The sequence below is a fragment of the Diaphorina citri genome, unplaced genomic scaffold (assembly GCF_000475195.1).
Source record: "Diaphorina citri unplaced genomic scaffold, Diaci psyllid genome assembly version 1.1 scaffold22, whole genome shotgun sequence".
NCBI lineage: Eukaryota > Metazoa > Arthropoda > Insecta > Hemiptera > Psyllidae > Diaphorina > Diaphorina citri.
In genome coordinates, this window is record NW_007377460.1 from 448300 (window position 1) to 465983 (window position 17684).

General features: G+C 38.4%; 2 protein-coding genes across 3 annotated transcripts; one reads left to right on the forward strand and one right to left on the reverse strand.

Annotated features, from left to right (window-relative positions):
* The first annotated feature begins 441 nt into the window (after positions 1–441).
* LOC103509279 lies at positions 442–3572 on the forward strand. The gene is made up of 4 exons (XM_008473878.1): positions 442–451; positions 1843–2082; positions 2863–2999; positions 3513–3572. The coding sequence occupies exons 1-4, from the start codon at positions 442–444 to the stop codon at positions 3570–3572; spliced, it is 447 nt and encodes a 148-aa protein (XP_008472100.1).
* A 1610-nt stretch (positions 3573–5182) lies between these two features.
* Positions 5183–14782, reverse strand: LOC103509012 (endophilin-B1). 2 transcript variants are annotated; one of them, XM_008473606.3, is made up of 7 exons: positions 14679–14782; positions 14010–14151; positions 12869–13160; positions 12462–12528; positions 11773–11808; positions 6213–6403; positions 5183–5396 (listed from the first exon to the last, which is right to left on the reverse strand). In XM_008473606.3, exons 1-7 carry the CDS (start codon positions 14748–14750, stop codon positions 5297–5299), a joined length of 900 nt encoding a protein of 299 aa, XP_008471828.1. In that variant the 5' UTR covers positions 14751–14782; the 3' UTR covers positions 5183–5296. The 2 variants fall into 2 exon arrangements, with proteins under 2 accessions (XP_008471828.1, XP_008471835.1); XM_008473613.3 differs by lacking the exon at positions 11773–11808 and having other exon boundaries at positions 5185–5396.
* Positions 14783–17684: the final 2902 nt, after the last annotated feature.

Genomic DNA, 17684 nt, shown 5'->3' on the forward strand with positions numbered 1-17684 from the left:
AATAACCACATAAAGAGGGTGTGAAAGAAGGTATTACCTAAGAGTAAGAGAGAGTCAAACATGTGATTTTGACAGTTGCAAAAAAATGTATGAATGAATTATGAAATGTATGAATGCAGGCAATGATAATTATTATGAAATTATGAATGAGAAATTGAAATAAATAGCTATGATACAGATAAGTTTAAAAATATAAATAATAAAATTGATAAATCATACGTATAAATGATCAGTTAAAAAGGGATTTAAAAAGAATATAATAAAACACGCAAAATAAAAATAGATAAATATGCCCTAGCAATCAGTACCAATATTTAGAACTAATTCTCATGATTGAATTTTATTCACAACAACTTACACATAAAGTCCGCTTGTCTTGAGATTCAGTATCTTATTGAATGAACTTTTTAAGTTTTTAACCACAAATTTACCTATGTAACCATGTATGATTGTAGGTATTACATATGTATTAGTAAATTTATCTTGTGATAAAGCAAGAATTTTCCTTGAAAGTCACACTAATTCAGACAATACAGTAATTCCTTTTTACTTTCCTTATCCTATAGGAAGGAAAGTAATGTAATCGGGTCAAAATTTCGATGGTCAGTTTTTAGTGCCAAAACACGTTTTGAGGTCCCCAGAGCCTAAATCCAAAGTTTCAGCCATTGGTCCGTGTGTGTGTCTGTGTGTCTGTGTGTCTGTCTGTGTGTCTGTCTGTCTGTCTGTAAACAAAATATCTCGAGAACGGTAAGAGCTAGAGACTTGAAATTTAGCATGCAGCTGTAAAATGTGACTAGGATGCGACACGAAACTTTTGGTTAAGATCGGTGCAACGGTTGGCGGCATTTTACCGCTTTTTGGCGGTTTTCGGTGTAATTCAATAATATCTCGGGAACGGTATGAGCTAGAGACTTGAAATTTGGTACGTAGTCCACAAACGAGACAAGAATGTAACACAAAACTTTTGATTAAGATAGGTGCTGTGGTTGGCGGTATTTTGACCGCTTTTTGGTGGTTTTCGACCGTTTTTTGGCGGTTTTCAGCTACAGCGACAAAACGGTTAGAGATATTGTACAAGTTAGGGTAAAAGAACACTCAAATACAGATTTCGACCGTTTTTTGCGGTTTTCAGCTATAGCGACAAAACGGTTAGAGATATTGTAAAAGTTAGGGTAAAAGAACACTCAAATAAGCATCATGGCGGCTTTCAGCTATAGCGACAAAACGGTTAGAGATATTGTAAAAGTTAGGGTAAAAGAACACTCAAATAAGCATCATTCAATACACACCAGATTTTTTTCTTCTTCCAACTACTCTTCCATGAATCACTACAAATAACTAAATCCGCCCAACATCTAATATTTTCTAATATTCGGAGGGATTAATCAACAATGATTTCCAACATTGAGCTGTTTCTACCAAACAATTTATTTCTAAAAAAAAAAAAAAAAAAAAAAAAAAAATGGCGGTAAACTATGTACACAATTTTATTGTGTGTATGTGAAAGACAACCCTATCCCTCTTCTAATAATTTCATCGCCAAATATTTTGTATTTCTTCCTCCCCCCCTTTTTTAGAATTTAAACAAGGTATGTACTTATTTGCAAACTTTACCTATGAAATATATCAGACCTTGTTTAGACTGCGGGACTAAAGGGACTTTTCAGTCTCATTCTGGCAAAATAAACAAGTTACATATGCTATGTTCTATTCTATGAAGGGACTTTTCAGTCCTATCTCAGCAGGATAAACAAGGTATATATGCTATATTCTATTCTATGAAGGGACTTTTCAGTCTTATCTAAGCAGGATAAACAAGGTATATTCTATTATTTTTCGCAGACATTCCCGCGCTATCACGCGCCATCAGCGCGAATCTCCTTCAGGAGCCGCTTCTCCTGCAAGCCCAGTCCGCAATCACGCCCCCTGACGTCACCCTGCGTAACCGCACTCAACCTCCGCAAGACCCGGAAACACTGCGACGGGTGCGGCTGTCCTCTCGGTTCGATCTGATTCTGACCGCAATCGTGCCGGACCCGGACCGTATCCGCGTCGACTGGGACTTTGGAGTGGCCGCGAATGGTGAGTCGATAAGCCCTCGGGGCCGCCAACGGTGAGTCTATAAGCCCTCTGGGCCGCCAGCAGTGAGTCTATAAGCCCTCTGGGCCACCAACGGTGAGTCTATAAGCCCTCTGGGCCGCCAACAGTGAGTCTATAAGCCCTCTGGGCCGCCAACAGTGAGTCTATAAGCCCTCTGGGCCGCCAATGGTGAGTCGATAAGCCCTCTGGGCCGCCAATGGTGAGACAATAAGCCCTCTGGGCCGCCAACAGTGAGTCAATAAGCCCTCTGGGCCGCCAATGGTGAGGGAACACTGTAATGGCCGAGGCCACAAAGTGAGTTTAAAAGTTCAAGTTTATCTCTTGGATTAAGCAATGTAATTGGTTGATTTCAAAGGCATACTACGGAATGGTCATGCTACGACACACTTACTTACTTTAGTAAGTAAGTAAGTAAGTACGACACAGACCACAGGAGTCTAATGACTTCTAACCCATGAGAGCCGAGGCCTACATTTAAGTCACACCAAACGTGACCAAACCCTTCTTTCTTTTTCGCTAATATCTCAGTCGCTCTACTTCAGAGTGCATCGGGGATTTGTACATTAGTTATAAAACAAAATTTCTTACTATTTTCACATTTGACATAATTACTCAGTACCGGTCCGGAGTTAGAAGCGGTTATATTTCAGCAAGATCCAACGAAGAAAAAAAAAGTTCGGCTCAGTATGGGCTAACGTAGCAGTTGTCAATTGTTACTTTGCTACGAAATAAAAAACGTATTTTCTATTCCTTGCGTTTCAGGTTACATTCAGCCTCTCTTGGATCAGCTGTCCCTGATGTCCAACTACTCCATTAAATCCCAATGGCTGTATCATGTCGACTTGGAACAAACACCGACCAAAACCAAAGACTTCGTATTGTTCTTAGGTTGTGGTTATGTACGAGGTTGGGGAAGGCAAGGTTGGTAAACTTTCCTTGTCTCACCTAGTCCGAGCTCATCTCAACCCGGCACATAACCACAACCTTAGATTAAAAACACATAACTCTGGTCTACACAAGGTACCCTCTGCTACCCTCTCCAAGGAGTCCAAAACAAATAAATCGTTCCCAAGAAGAACGGCCTATGTGATTTTCGCTAGTTTTCAGGAGAGACATTTTATTACAGTGATGTAAGTAAAATTTATCCCAGAATTACGTTTTTTTACACATAGGCCCTTTTACATGAAACTCTCACTTACTTTGCATGCAAAAACACCCTGCCCCGAGGCAAAAGACACACCGTGTATAGGCCGGAACCAGTTTGACATATCCTGAAAACACTGGGCTGTCTTCTTTATTTTTATTTATTTATTTTTTTTTTAAGGCTTTAATGGCAGGATTCTCACCTAGTGAGCTCTTTACACAAACTCTTCGTTTTGACATTGTCCAAATCGCTTTTGAAATATCTACAGAATCCTTATTCACACCTGGACAGCGATCCATACTCCTGCTCGCTTCTGTTAGCACCTTGAGGATACCCGGAGAAACAAAAGCTTGTACAGCTTTGGTTAACGCGTTGGACTTTGGATCTGCAGGTTGGTGGTTCGAGTCCAAGTCAAGTCATAAAATTTATCTAGGTGTATTTTTTTTTTTTTTTTTTTTTTTTTTTTTAAGCGAAAAAAACGACTTCCGATTTTCTCACCCCAAAACTGACTAGTGCATTAAAAGGAGGAGATCACATAGGCCCCGATTCTGAAAAAAAAAAAAAAAATCGAAAATCGAAAATTTTCACATAGGCCGATTTTCTTCTTAGGAACGATTCAAATCACAACACACACCCAAACCACATTCGTTTAAAATAAAAACCACGAAACGAACTTCGTTTAATGTTTTCTTATGAATTAAAAGACTTCTTTTAAAATAAATAAAACACCATAATGAAACACAAGAACCGAACAGGTAGGTACCTACGCGGATAATTTCTCAAATAAAACTCCCAAGTTGTTTAGAAAAGTGTTGTTAAAAAACAGGAAGGGTGTTGCAACTGTTGCACTGAGACACTAGGTGAAACTCGGAGAGAACTGAAACAGAGGAAAAATCAGGCTGGAAATCAAAGCCAAGTCCGCATTTTTTTTTTTTTTTTTTTTTTTTTTTTTTTTTTTTTAAAGGGGTATTAAAAAAAATAATCTTAAAAAAAAAAATAAAAAGATGAAAAAATTGCATATTGTGTTTGGTGGTAAATGTCATCCTCTCCTGTTCATCCTGAACCTGTCCAGTAACCCTGCAAACTCTTCACCTTACTTACATCTATAACATCCATGATCCAGATTTATGTTTGTCTTGGTAGATCATTCCCGGCACAGCGGTCAATCCCTACTCCTTTCCTGTTATATCTTCCATTCCTGAGGACCATATGTTGCACAAACGACTGTTATTAAAATCTCCCACTTCTCCTCCTGACGACATCTACCTGTGGTCCAAAGTTCTGACATACCACATTAAACTCAAGAATACCTATCCTACTGCCTCATATTATATATCTTCTTGTCCTAATAATTATCTACATGACTAAAATCCTGTGATCATATTATCCTATCACTGTGTCACCTAATCTGCTACATACTGTACATCATGTTGGAATATTTAGAGGAGTGGAGTATGTGTTACCTAAAGAAAAACCTGAGTTCCGTCATCATTCAGTGTGCTACCTGATTGACAATCATGGAATGGATGTGCTTGCTCCTCGGGAAACAGTACCTATCCGGATTTTGAAGATAAAAGTGTGTTGTTGATAGATTGCATATTAAAAAAAAAAAAAAAAACGTTTTCTACCGATATTTGTGACAAGCATTAAAGTAAGCTTAACACAATTAAAAAAATCTTCCTCCTATTGATTTATCTAGGTGTAATAATTGGGGAACAATATTTGTGACAAGCATTAAAGTATGCTTAACACGATTAAAAAATTCTTCCTCCTATTGATTTATCTAGGTGTAATAATTGGGGAACGATATTTGTGACAAGCATTAAAGTATGCTTAACACGATTAAAAAATTCTTCCTCCTATTGATTTATCTAGGTGTAATAATTGGAGAACGATATTTGTGACAAGCATTAAAGTATGCTTAACACAATTAAAAAAATCTTCCTCCTATTGATTTATCTAGGTGTAATAATTGGAGAACAATATTTGTGACAAGCATTAAAGTATGCTTAATACAATTAAAAAATTCCTCTTATTGGATGCGAACTGGATTTAGGCGTTAGATTCAGCGGGGCCCAAATCAATGATGGAGGTAGAGCTGAGATCAAACTCTTCACTATTAACACGGACCATAGGACTCGCCGGCCTGTCTCTAATCCCCGCATGAATGCAGCAAGAGAGGAAAACAAAATGCGATTGAGAAGAGCAAGAATAGAATAGACACTTTAAAGATTATTAATACTAATACACAAGAATATGATAGAATGTAAGTAGTATGTACACTATGATAGAATAGATAAGAGGGTCGAATAGAATAGACAACACTCATTCAACATGCTCAAATACGGCTTGAGAATAATAATATGGGGATTGGGGATTCATTTATGTACTAGTCCACCAGTAATAGAAGACATTAAAAAAAAAAAAAAAAAATCTCAACTGTTTAGCATAAAATCCGCCCCGGCGGGGAATCTAACCCGCGACTTGGCGCTTACAAGGCAGCCCCACTACACTCCACTTTCGACCAAACCTCAAAAGGTGTGTCCAAACAGTCGATCAACCATCGATTGATGGCCAGTTCACAATAAATTTAAGACAGCCGTCGACTATGTGTGGACACACCTTGAAAAAAAAAATTGTATTCCAGTTTCCGGAACAAAACTTACTTGCTAAGTTCATTCTTCAAGTCCGAACATTCAGAATCGAACCCACCCACGACTTAGCGCGTACGCCTTGTAAGCCCCGCTACCCTCCGACCAAACCTCTTGAAAAAAAAGTCTGTATTCGACTTTTCGAAACAAAATCTACTTTTCTCTCTTTTTACTTTCTATTATTTTATATTAAAAATGAATTATACTATTCCCACTCCAATGGCTAGCCAAAAGAGGGGAATATCACCCATTCCAGTAGCAATAGCAAGCGCTGCCACCAGGAATTGGGCTCCGTTAGAAATATAAACCAAACTTACTTGCTGAGCTCATTCTTCAAGTCCTGCATGATCTTGTGACAGTTGGCGTAATAGTTGACCTGGGCCTCGACAAACTCGTGTAGACATCTCAAGTGAGACGTATGACTAGTCTGTACACCTTCCAGTAGAAGTTTGGTAATCTCCGCCTGACGGTCGAACTCTGACTGAGCGATACGCAAGTCTCTTTCCGCCTGGAAAAATAATTTCAATAAATTTGAAAATCTCAATAAATAGAAGAGACTACCACTTTTTGCCACTAATCTAATATATAAAAATGAATATTTGTTTTTAATATATTAAAAAAAAAAAAAAAAAAAAAAAAACTTCTTACTGCCATTAATAACTTGTATTTCCAAAGCAGCTGGACCTGATGGGATTTCATTCATATTTATTAAAAAGTTACCCACTGTTGCTTTGGAAAAACTCCTGTTATTTTTTAACTTGGTTTGGTGTAAAGGTATTTACCCATCTGAGTGGAGTGAGTCCCTCACCAGTGAAGATAATCTTTCTGTAACTGCTATTGACCAGTTACTCTCTCGTATAAATGCTAACATGCTTAGCGCTGCTGCTGATAGTATCCCCTTGAAAAAAATTCCGTCCGATAGGCTCCCGGTCCCCTGGTGGGATGACGAAATTAAAGAAGTCATCAAAAACAGACGTAAAACTCTTCGTGCTTTAAGAAGAAATCCGACCATTGATAATAAGATAACTTTCATGAGAGCGAGGGCTATCGCTAGAAAAACCATGAAGGAAAAAAGAAGGGCGAGTTGGACTCACTTCCTATTTCTAATCTTCTGAAATATTTTGGCTTATAATTTTTCCCTTTTCCTATTTTTCAGCAAGTATGTTTGTTCTAATGTGTTTTTCTTTTCCAGCTTCATCAGCTGGTAAACAGTGAAGTGTTGTGTAACTCGCGCGTACACTAGCTTTTGCTTAGTGCACGGTGTTTTTCATTAACCCTCTCCTGTCTTACTTAACTTTAACCCTTGTTTTTTGTAAACCTTTACTTTGTTATCATGAATAGCTTTTCCAATGCTGTTAAGAAATCTTTACCCTCTGCCTCTCGCGTGTCCTATGTTCCCAGAGCTAACTATGGTAAAACCAATACTAATCCCATTGTTGACAACCTCTATCTGTCGAAGAAGTGTGGTTTTTCCCTTCCTTTCTACAGCGATATTTCCATGGACAAATACCTTTGTGCTGTGGGGGATATTGTTGGCGATTCTAAAATGGTATTTGCAGGCAAGAATAACAATCTCGTCAAGATCTATTTGGTAAATGAAGAAGAGGTTAATAAATTTTATGATAACCATCCACAGCTTGTGATTGATGAAAAGGTCCTGATAGTCCGTAAATTGGTAGATAATGGCCATAAGATCTTCCTGTGCAATACAGAACCGGGAATGCCTGATTCCCTCTTAATCAATGAGATCGCGAAATACACTAGGGTAGTGTCTGACATGAAATTTGTTAATCTTGGTGCTAGAAATGAGCGTTTCAGTCACTTGATTGGTTTCAGGAGGACTGTGTTTGTGGAAAATATTGAAGAATTACCAGCTTCGTTTTCGGTGCTCTTTGAGAACGTCAATTACAAAATCTTTGTTGTGATTGATCGTGTTAAGTGTTTTAATTGTAATGGCGAAGGCCATCTTGTCAGGAATTGTCCTACTAAACCTATCTCTGTTCAAAATCGTCTTGAGAGTAAGGATGAGGAAGTTCCTAGTAGCTCAGCTGTCTCGGCGTTCGTACCTTCGTTCGCCAGTCGTACTGCCACTACGGCAGTTACTCCTCTTCTAGAATCCTCTGTTTCTTCCCCTCAGCCTCATTCTAGCGCAACCCTAGAGTCACCTGACAAGGACAAGACAGCAGTTAACACTATTGTGTCTGCGGACATTGAACAAGTACCTATTGACAATGTCAATGTTGTTTCTACCCCACTAGATGCAGGTGTACCTCCGACTGTCGAGCCGACTATGGTCATGGAGGACGAAGACATGGACACCCAGCAAGATAAATGTAAGAAACGCGCCCATACTGAGTTATCCCCTCCTAGGGAAAATGATAAGAAGATTCGTGCGGGAGATAAGGACGTCATGAGTAGTATCCAACCTCTGGTTGTAAAGCATGATCCTTCTATTGACCCTCTTGTATTCATTGACCTTATTCGTGACCTCAAAGCTTCTAGAAGGAAGTTGGAATTAATTTCTGATGATTATGATATGAATCCTCAAAGTGTAGTTGACATTCTTGATGTGATTGATCGTGTTAAGTGTTTTAATTGTAATGGCGAAGGCCATCTTGTCAGGAATTGTCCTACTAAACCTATCTCTGTTCAAAATCGTCTTGAGAGTAAGGATGAGGAAGTTCCTAGTAGCTCAGCTGTCTCGGCGTTCGTACCTTCGTTCGCCAGTCGTACTGCCACTACGGCAGTTACTCCTCTTCTAGAATCCTCTGTTTCTTCCCCTCAGCCTCATTCTAGCGCAAATCAGGAATTGTCCTACTAAACCTATTTCTGTTCAAAATCGTCTCGAGGGTAAGGATGAGGTAGTTCCTAGTAGCTCAGCTGTCTCGGCGTTCGTTCCTTCGTTCGCCAGTCGTACTGCCACTACGGCAGTTACTCCTCTTCTAGAATCCTCTGTTTCTTCCCCTCAGCCTCATTCTAGCGCAACCTTAGAGTCACCTGACAAAGACAAGGCAGCAGTTAACATTAATGTGTCTGCGGACATTGAACAAGTACCTATTGATAGTGTCAATGTTGTTTCTACCCCAGTAGATGCAGGTGTACCTCCGACTGTCGAACCGACTATGGACATGGAGGATGAAGACATGGACACCCAGCAAGATAAATGTAAGAAACGCGCCCATACTGAGTTATCCCCTCCTAGGGAAAATGATAAGAAGATTCGTGTTTCTAATCTTCTGAAATATTTTGGCTTATATTTTTTCCCTTTTCCTATTTTCCAGCAATTATGTTTGTTCTAATGTGTTTTTCTTTTCCAGCTTCATCAGCTGGTAAACAGTGAAGTGTTGTGTAACTCGCGCGTACACTAGCTTTCGCTTAGTGCACGGTGTTTTTCATTAACCCTCTCTTTGTCTTACTTAACTTTAACCCTTGTTGTTTGTAAACCTTTACTTTGTTATCATGAATAGCTTTTCCAATGCTGTTAAGAAATCTTTACCCTCTGCCACTCGCGTGTCCTATGTTCCCAGAGCTAACTATGGTAAAACTAATACTAATCCCATTGTTGACAACCTCTATCTGTCGAAGAAGTGTGGTTTTTCCCTTCCTTTCTACAGCGATATTTCCATGGACAAATCATGGCAATGTCGCACACCTCAATTTATGCACACCTCAAGACTTTAAACCTTGGATTGCCAAACTAATCAAGACCCAATGGCAGAGGTTGTGGGACGATATTCCCAACAACAAACTCAAGAGAATAAAACCGAAAATCGAGGAGTGGCCTGTCAAGATCTATTTGGTAAATGAAGAAGAGGTTAATAAATTTTATGATAACCATCCACAGCTTGTGGTTGATGAAAAGGTCCTGATAGTCCGTAAATTGGTGGATAACGGCCATAAGATCTTCCTGTGCAATACAGAACCGGGAATGCCTGATTCCCTCTTAATCAATGAGATCGCGAAATACACTAGGGTAGTGTTGTCATAACTTATAGAAACAAAGACCCGCATCGTATAATTGACCGATTGCAACGAACATTAGATGATATTTTACATTGGTCTAAGTTGAATGGTACAACTTTTTCTACAGATCCGGGAAAATCTGTATGCATGCATTTTACTCGTCAAGATCTATTTGGTAAATGAAGAAGAGGTTAATAAATTTTATGATAACCATCCACAGCTTGTGATTGATGAAAAGGTCCTGATAGTCCGTAAATTGGTAGATAATGGCCATAAGATCTTCCTGTGCAATACAGAACCGGGAATGCCTGATTCCCTCTTAATCAATGAGATCGCGAAATACACTAGGGTAGTGTCTGACATGAAATTTGTTAATCTTGGTGCTAGAAATGAGCGTTTCAGTCACTTGATTGGTTTCAGGAGGACTGTGTTTGTGGAAAATATTGAAGAATTACCAGCTTCGTTTTCGGTGCTCTTTGAGAACGTCAATTACAAAATCTTTGTTGTGATTGATCGTGTTAAGTGTTTTAATTGTAATGGCGAAGGCCATCTTGTCAGGAATTGTCCTACTAAACCTATCTCTGTTCAAAATCGTCTTGAGAGTAAGGATGAGGAAGTTCCTAGTAGCTCAGCTGTCTCGGCGTTCGTACCTTCGTTCGCCAGTCGTACTGCCACTACGGCAGTTACTCCTCTTCTAGAATCCTCTGTTTCTTCCCCTCAGCCTCATTCTAGCGCAACCCTAGAGTCACCTGACAAGGACAAGACAGCAGTTAACACTATTGTGTCTGCGGACATTGAACAAGTACCTATTGACAATGTCAATGTTGTTTCTACCCCACTAGATGCAGGTGTACCTCCGACTGTCGAGCCGACTATGGTCATGGAGGACGAAGACATGGACACCCAGCAAGATAAATGTAAGAAACGCGCCCATACTGAGTTATCCCCTCCTAGGGAAAATGATAAGAAGATTCGTGCGGGAGATAAGGACGTCATGAGTAGTATCCAACCTCTGGTTGTAAAGCATGATCCTTCTATTGACCCTCTTGTATTCATTGACCTTATTCGTGACCTCAAAGCTTCTAGAAGGAAGTTGGAATTAATTTCTGATGATTATGATATGAATCCTCAAAGTGTAGTTGACATTCTTGAGAAAATAGTTGCCGAGCCATCTGTTGAATCCAAAATTAAAAACAGACTTAAGAACCTTCACAAGGTTCTCGTAGGTATCATTGTCACCGGTAATGATACCTCAAAGGCTCAACTCGATAATTAATGAAATACTCACCACCTATTCCCCCCCTTCCCTTTTCTTGTACTTACCTATTCTTTCTGTTTATTCCTTTCTTTGTGTAACCTCTTCCATACCCCTACATATCCTTAACCCCTCCTAAGGTACGTCGAGAAAAAAAATGAAAAAAAAATTAAAAAAAAAAAAAAAAAAAAAAAAAAAGGTACTACCAATCAGCACTAGGTTGCAAACTGAACTAAAAGGCTGAATTTGCTAAAGAAAATAATTTAAAAAAAGTAAATAGGCCAGAAGAGAGCAAAATAATAGAGAAAGAATAAAAATTAAAAGCTAAATAAATAAACATAATTCATTGCTCTAGGTCTAGACAGTCTCGACTCTAGAAGTTTAGACTCCATAAGAACTAGCTAGAGAGTAAAAAATAAATAAATAAAGCAATGAACAGAAGAGCTTTCTTTCTAGCTGATTTTTTTCTTGGCGTTCACATAACGAACAGTTTCTTTGATAAGAGTACCTACTACCTAATCGTGAGATAGGAGTCACTAGACGCTAGCCGATAGAGCAATAGGTAGAAAAATAAAATAATAAAAAAAAAAAAAATCATAAAAACAATAGAAAGAAAGAAAACATGGGATAGTACATTTATTAGTACAACAGGTAATTACCTCGTCCAATAAAAACTCGGGACTTGGACCATCCCTCTGGTGAAAGCACAGAAACAAAGCAAAATAATATACAAATCAGTAACCAGGCCCCAGTAGCTCAGAGGTAGAACGTTGGACCCGTAATCCGGGAGGGTTGGGGTTCGAGTGCCGAGTGACGTGAAAATTTAATACCTAGCATCATTTCGAAGTGGAAACTGAATGTTATCATTCAAATCACTTTTGTACATACAAATTAGTATGAACACTAAAAACACCATATTTTTTGTCCGTAGGTATGCTTATGTCGCCAGTTTTTTTTTAGCTCATTATACAACAATGATTTCCTTTTCTTTTTGATAATATTTTAGTGACTCTGTCGTTATTTTGAGCTCAAGTTAACATTTGCAATAAAAGAGTTGGCCATTTAGAGTGAATTTCTAACTAAAATTTCATATGGACCAGAAACAGAATTATTACAAATACCAACTACCGTACCTACTTAAGCAAAAGTTGAAATTGTAGACCCGTTTTGAATCTGGAGTTGGGGATGGTAAATCATTCATGTTAATAGTGAAGCTTAAATCATTGCTAAAACAGGTCCTTATTCAATTTGTTTCTTACATGAGGAATATAAAATATAAATGTACTTAAATACTGTAACAAACCGATAATGGTTAGTTTTTTTTTTATTATTTAGATTCTCAACTTACATTGCTTTGTGTTCCTAGTAGACTTCTTGCTTTTCGAACTCGATTCTTACATGAGTCTAAATCTAGTCTGAAACATAAGAAGAACAAGATCGAAACAAATTATTTAGACAACCAAGGCTGAGTTCCAGTGAAAGCAACGTTACAACACTGTGCTTCATATTACGTAAAATTGTATGTCATAATAGAATCAGAAACTATAAAAATGGTTCTACAAGGTTTTTTTCTATAATATTACCCGTTTCTTGGCCTCATTCAGGCTAAGAGGAGGCAGGTAGGTTGTCACCAAATGGAGGAAAACCCCCAACACTAAAAAGCTTGGCAATTTTAGTGACATTAATCCAATAAAAGAAAGTTAAAATTCATCTGTTCCGCAAGTGGCATAGGTATCCCAACTCATTTTCCTTTACCTTTTGCTTTCCAACAAGCTTCTTTCCTTCACAATTGTCTTCATCTCACCCTCCAAGAACTTCTGCAGTGGCTGTACAAACGACACATGAGCACTATTGACAAACTCTCTCTCAGCGGCTCCTAGCTTTTGTTCATACTGGCCCACTTTGATGAGAGCAGTACCGTAGGTTGTTCCAGGACCAAATGCATTTCCGGCTTCTGTCATGTCCAGTCCGAGGTATTCCAAATTGCTGAGTCGGCTAGGCCGTTTCTTTTCTATCTTTTCAAACAGGAAGTCCTCCACTCGGTTACCTGAAATGTGATTGTATTAATAAAGCAAAAACTCTGGCTGAGCCATCATTACACTAGAATTACACATGGTGGATTTTTTGCAGCCAGCTTAGTTTGGAGGGTAGCATGTCTGCCTTGTAAAAGCTAGGTCATGGGTTCAGTTCCCATCCAAGGCAGATTGTACAACCAGTCATGAAATTGATCATTTGTATGTTTCAATTTTTTTGACTCTGCCAGGAATTGAACCTGGGTGAGCTGCAGTTATGTCATTAAACAGAATATTGAGATTTTTTATTTATTTATTTATTTATTTATTTTTTTTTTTTTTTTCAGCTGTCACCTAAACTCATGCCTAACCCTAGTATTTTTTTCCATCTATTTATCCATTACTTTTTCTATTCTCTACAGATTATATACTGACAATGAAAATGCAATTCATTATGTCAAAAGAATGTATGAAGTTGAATTTTATTTGAAGAGGGAGAGGGAGGAATAGGAAAAAAGGGGGGAGGGAGGGAGAGAGCTTTTAGTTTTTCTCACATTATTGATTACCAAGTTAGTTGGACCTGTGCCAAAAGCTCTCATGGTAGGTACATGGAAATTTCAACAGGGTGAACACTGTCATGAGATGTACACTATGGATACTGTGGATTTTGAATTGAAATGGGAAGCATCTAAATGGAAAGTATTGTGACTCTTCTAGCCCATCTGATAAGGACCATACTACAGGGTAGGCAAGCTATAACACAGACCAAAGGCTAATGTAGCAATTGTTTCATTGCAATGAAAGAGAAATTGGTGAAGCTTTTTTTTTTATTTATTCGATAAACAAAAATAATGACACTCCTTCTACTTTTGCATCAAAATTACCTGGATTGGGAGTGAGGACAGCTGCTGTATCACCGACAATTTTTTCCGTCCATAATTTGGTAACATCTGATCTGCCAGCTAAACTTTCAAAATGAGCATCCAGTTCTGTCTTTTCTGATGTGCCCAGCTTTTCTTCAGTAAGCTAAAATATTACAGAAAAGAAAATTTAGTAAGTACATGAGAAAAGTAAAGAAAGAGCCATCCTAATTAACTTGGATGGTAGAATATCTGCCTAGTACTTAATTGGGTCATGGCTTTGATTCCCACTCGGGGCAGATTTAATCGTAACCAAGTAAGGTTTGTTCTTGGAACAGCTGGATTTCTAACATCATGTCTTCCTCCTCTCTTAGCTTTCAGGACCATAAGACCTTAGCAGTTACAGCTACCAAACAAGTCACCACCAGAACATTACTCATGCCATTCAATGTGCAAGCCACATTAACATGATTCACCAACACCTCTTGGACTGGGTATTCCCTACGCATGGCAAGTTTATTCAATGGATTGATTCCTTCGGTGGGTTTTGGGGTACTTTGGACACTTCTGTTATGACTTGAATTCATTTGGACAGGGAATAATACACTGGAGCCAAATGGATTTTTACTTTCCTTCTAAATCTTTTTCTTTCTTTCCTTCTAAATCTATTTCTTAAGACTACAGGAACATTACCTGAACAACTCTGCTCAGGGCAGATCCAGCATCTTTCACAAACTGTTTCATATTGAGTGAATTGAAATCCATAGAGATCCAACAATGAATTTGCCACGCAAGGTTCTAGAGTTTCATGGATTTGTCAGTCACGAATATCTTTCTCCAAGTTTCTTTGAAAATTTTCCTGAATTTTATTTCCTCAAACACAAAAAGCTCGAAAAAAAAAAATTCTGCAATTTCCGCAGGAAAATCAAAACACCACTGCGATTTTTTTTTTTTTTTTTTTCAAAACAAACAAATGAAAAATCAGCTGATTTGAAAAAGAAGCGTTCACACGATGCGATGTTGAGATGCGTGACAAAAAAAGCGTTCACACGATGCTATGTGAAGGTGCGTGACATGCGATGTAATATTTCTGGGGCCAGCCCGTTCCACTTTTTATTAGTCCGTCCTTCCTTTATTATTACAATAGTAATAAAAAGGTATAAGGGACGGACTATTGTATTCGCTTCGGTGTCGCTGTGTACTCTGTCTGTTCCCATAGAAGGACTGACCCAAACCTAGTCGACCTAATATCAAATTAAATGTCTTTTTACCAGGAACACGAAAATGGTGGTGCAAATTTCGCCCTAAAAAAAATAAAGCCAAAAAACCAAAAAAAAACTGGTTTTTGGAGGATTTTTTTCACATTTTCTCACACAAATGAGCTCTGATCTTGAAATTTGTCGCGACGACCTATGAACTCAAAGCGAGAAAGTTTTAGATAACACTTCAGTCGATCATTTAAGACCGGTTTTAGCGTCACCTATGTTAAGCTACGCCGAGAAAGGCCAATAAATGGATGGGTGACTTAAACATTATATTGGGAATAAAGGGAGAACGGGCTCTAGTCTTGATTTTAAATCATTACATGAAAGTAAAATCGAAAAATCAAATCAAGAATAATGATAAACTGAAAATTAATTTGTACACAGTAACGCATCCTTCGCTCTAACTCAGAACCAACTGCGTTGTTTATCATATCTTGGGTCACTGACGCACACAAAATCGCGATTTGTGCAAATTTTTGTAGAGCAAATTTTTTCGAGAGTGTGATGTTCACACCAGATTTTTTACTTTCTTAAACTTGTTGTGTAGCCCCTTCAAGGGTGCATACTTTTTGAAATTTTCTAGGGGGGGCGGCTGCCTGAGCCCATGGTAACATCATTGGGTAAGTTTCGGTAAGTGCTGTAAGTTTTTTTTTATTATTATTATTATTTTTTAGTTATACAGTTCACTGAATACCTTTACCAAATAATGGTGGAATCTTTACCAATGTCTATATCACAAGATCAAAAATAATTACCTGAAATTTGTTGAAATCCAAAGCTCGCACGGGTCCAGAATGTTTCTTACTAAGAATATCCACCTTGTTATCACCAGACATTATATTGTCCACATTATACATTTGAATAATGCCGTCATCACAACCTCCCATGATAAAACCTTGAGCTGTATCATATTCTCCCCATGTGATTGTGTGATACCTGATAGAAATAAGACCAAAGAATCTGGTGTGAACATCACACGACTTTCTATTACAGTTGCGGAAAATGTATTTGAAAAAAAAGTAAAAAATTAAAAAATCTCCAGGCCGATTTTTGGTGGAAAAAATTTTCTACCTCAAAATACTCCCCATGTAATAAGAGATCTTTAAAATGTCCGAAAATTGAACTTTTTTTTCTGATTTACGATCAGGTAACAACAACCCAGTAGTCAGTACCCACGAAGAAGCCAAAAAAGTATGCGAAACTCGAGTCGGGTGAAGATAATAAAAGTACCCCCCAAAAAATACCACTTCGTGGCATAAAAAAAGACCCCAGTCAGCTCCCATGGCGTAGAGGTCACTGTGCTCGCCTTGCACGCGGGAGACCCGGGTTCGATTCCCGGCGGGGTCAAGAAATTTGTATCATGCAAATGATTGATTCCATGGAGGGACGGACCCAGCTTGTTAATCTTTTTTGGGGGTGGGATGGAGTTTTGTTTATTTTTTGTGGGCACTTGATTTATTTTGGGAGGAACGACTTGGGGGGGGTCTTTTTTTATGCCATGAAGTGGTATTTTTTGGGGTTTGACTTATAGTTGAGAAGTTACGGGTTCGATACTTCTCTGTGGCACAGCCTGTTTAATAGTTTATAAGATATAAAATTAATTGAAAACAGCTCCCATGGCGTAGTGGTCACTGCGCTCACCTTGCACGCGGGAGACCCGGGTTCGATTCCTGGCGGGGTCAAGAAATTTGTATCATGCAAATGATTGATTCCGTGTCTGACTGTTGCGGGGCCCACTCAGCCTCGTGAGGAAAACGAGTAGTTATGAGATATAAAAGCGCATAGCTACCGGTGCCAGCATGGTAGGTAAACATTTGATTTTAGGATTACTGAGATATTTGGAAAATCCTACAACGCTGCAGTGAGCACCAAAGTTGTGACATAATAACACAAAGAAACTGCATTTACATTTACATAAATTTATAGGAAAGAATCGAACCTTTAACTCCTTAAGCGTTAGTCGGATAGTGTTCAAAGTAGCACCATTCAGTTTGGTGAAAAAAATCTCATAAGGATGACTTTTTGACAGATCAAATGTCTTTAACAGAAATCGTTGAAGGCTTTTTAAAAAACAGTATTTTTTCTTGAATTTGCCGAGTCTCGAACTCGTAACTCCTTAACTGTAAGTCGGACAGTCTTTAAAGTACGATTCCTCGTGAAAAATTCCATAAGAGAGAATGCTTAGTGGGCCCGAAAAGTGTATTGGGGACTTTTATTTTCCTATGGGGCACTTTTAGGAAGGCAAAAGAATCTTTGTTACACCCTGTATATACATCTTGAGAACGGAGCTAATGACTTGAAATTTCGTATGAACTCGCAGAAAAAAAAAAAAAAAAAAAAAAAAAAAAAAACTGACCCAGCTTGTTCTTAAAGCAGATAGGTACCTACTCCGTGATAATCGGTAAGTTCCTACTTCCTTAACATAGGTACCTAT

Coding starts and splice junctions, on each gene's coding strand:
- LOC103509012 (XM_008473606.3), bottom strand. CDS start 14,750: ATGGATTTCAATTCACTCAATATGAAACAGTTTGTGAAAGATGCTGGA. Junction 6,404..11,772: donor CCGAGTTTTTATTGGACGAG/GTAATTACCTGT, acceptor TTATTTTTCCAG/GCGGAAAGAGACTTGCGTAT. Junction 5,397..6,212: donor TTGAAGAATGAGCTCAGCAA/GTAAGTTTGGTT, acceptor TGCGGGGATTAG/AGACAGGCCGGCGAGTCCTA.
- LOC103509279 (XM_008473878.1), top strand. Junction 2,083..2,862: donor CTTTGGAGTGGCCGCGAATG/GTGAGTCGATAA, acceptor CTTGCGTTTCAG/GTTACATTCAGCCTCTCTTG. Junction 3,000..3,512: donor TGTTCTTAGGTTGTGGTTAT/GTACGAGGTTGG, acceptor AAATATCTACAG/AATCCTTATTCACACCTGGA.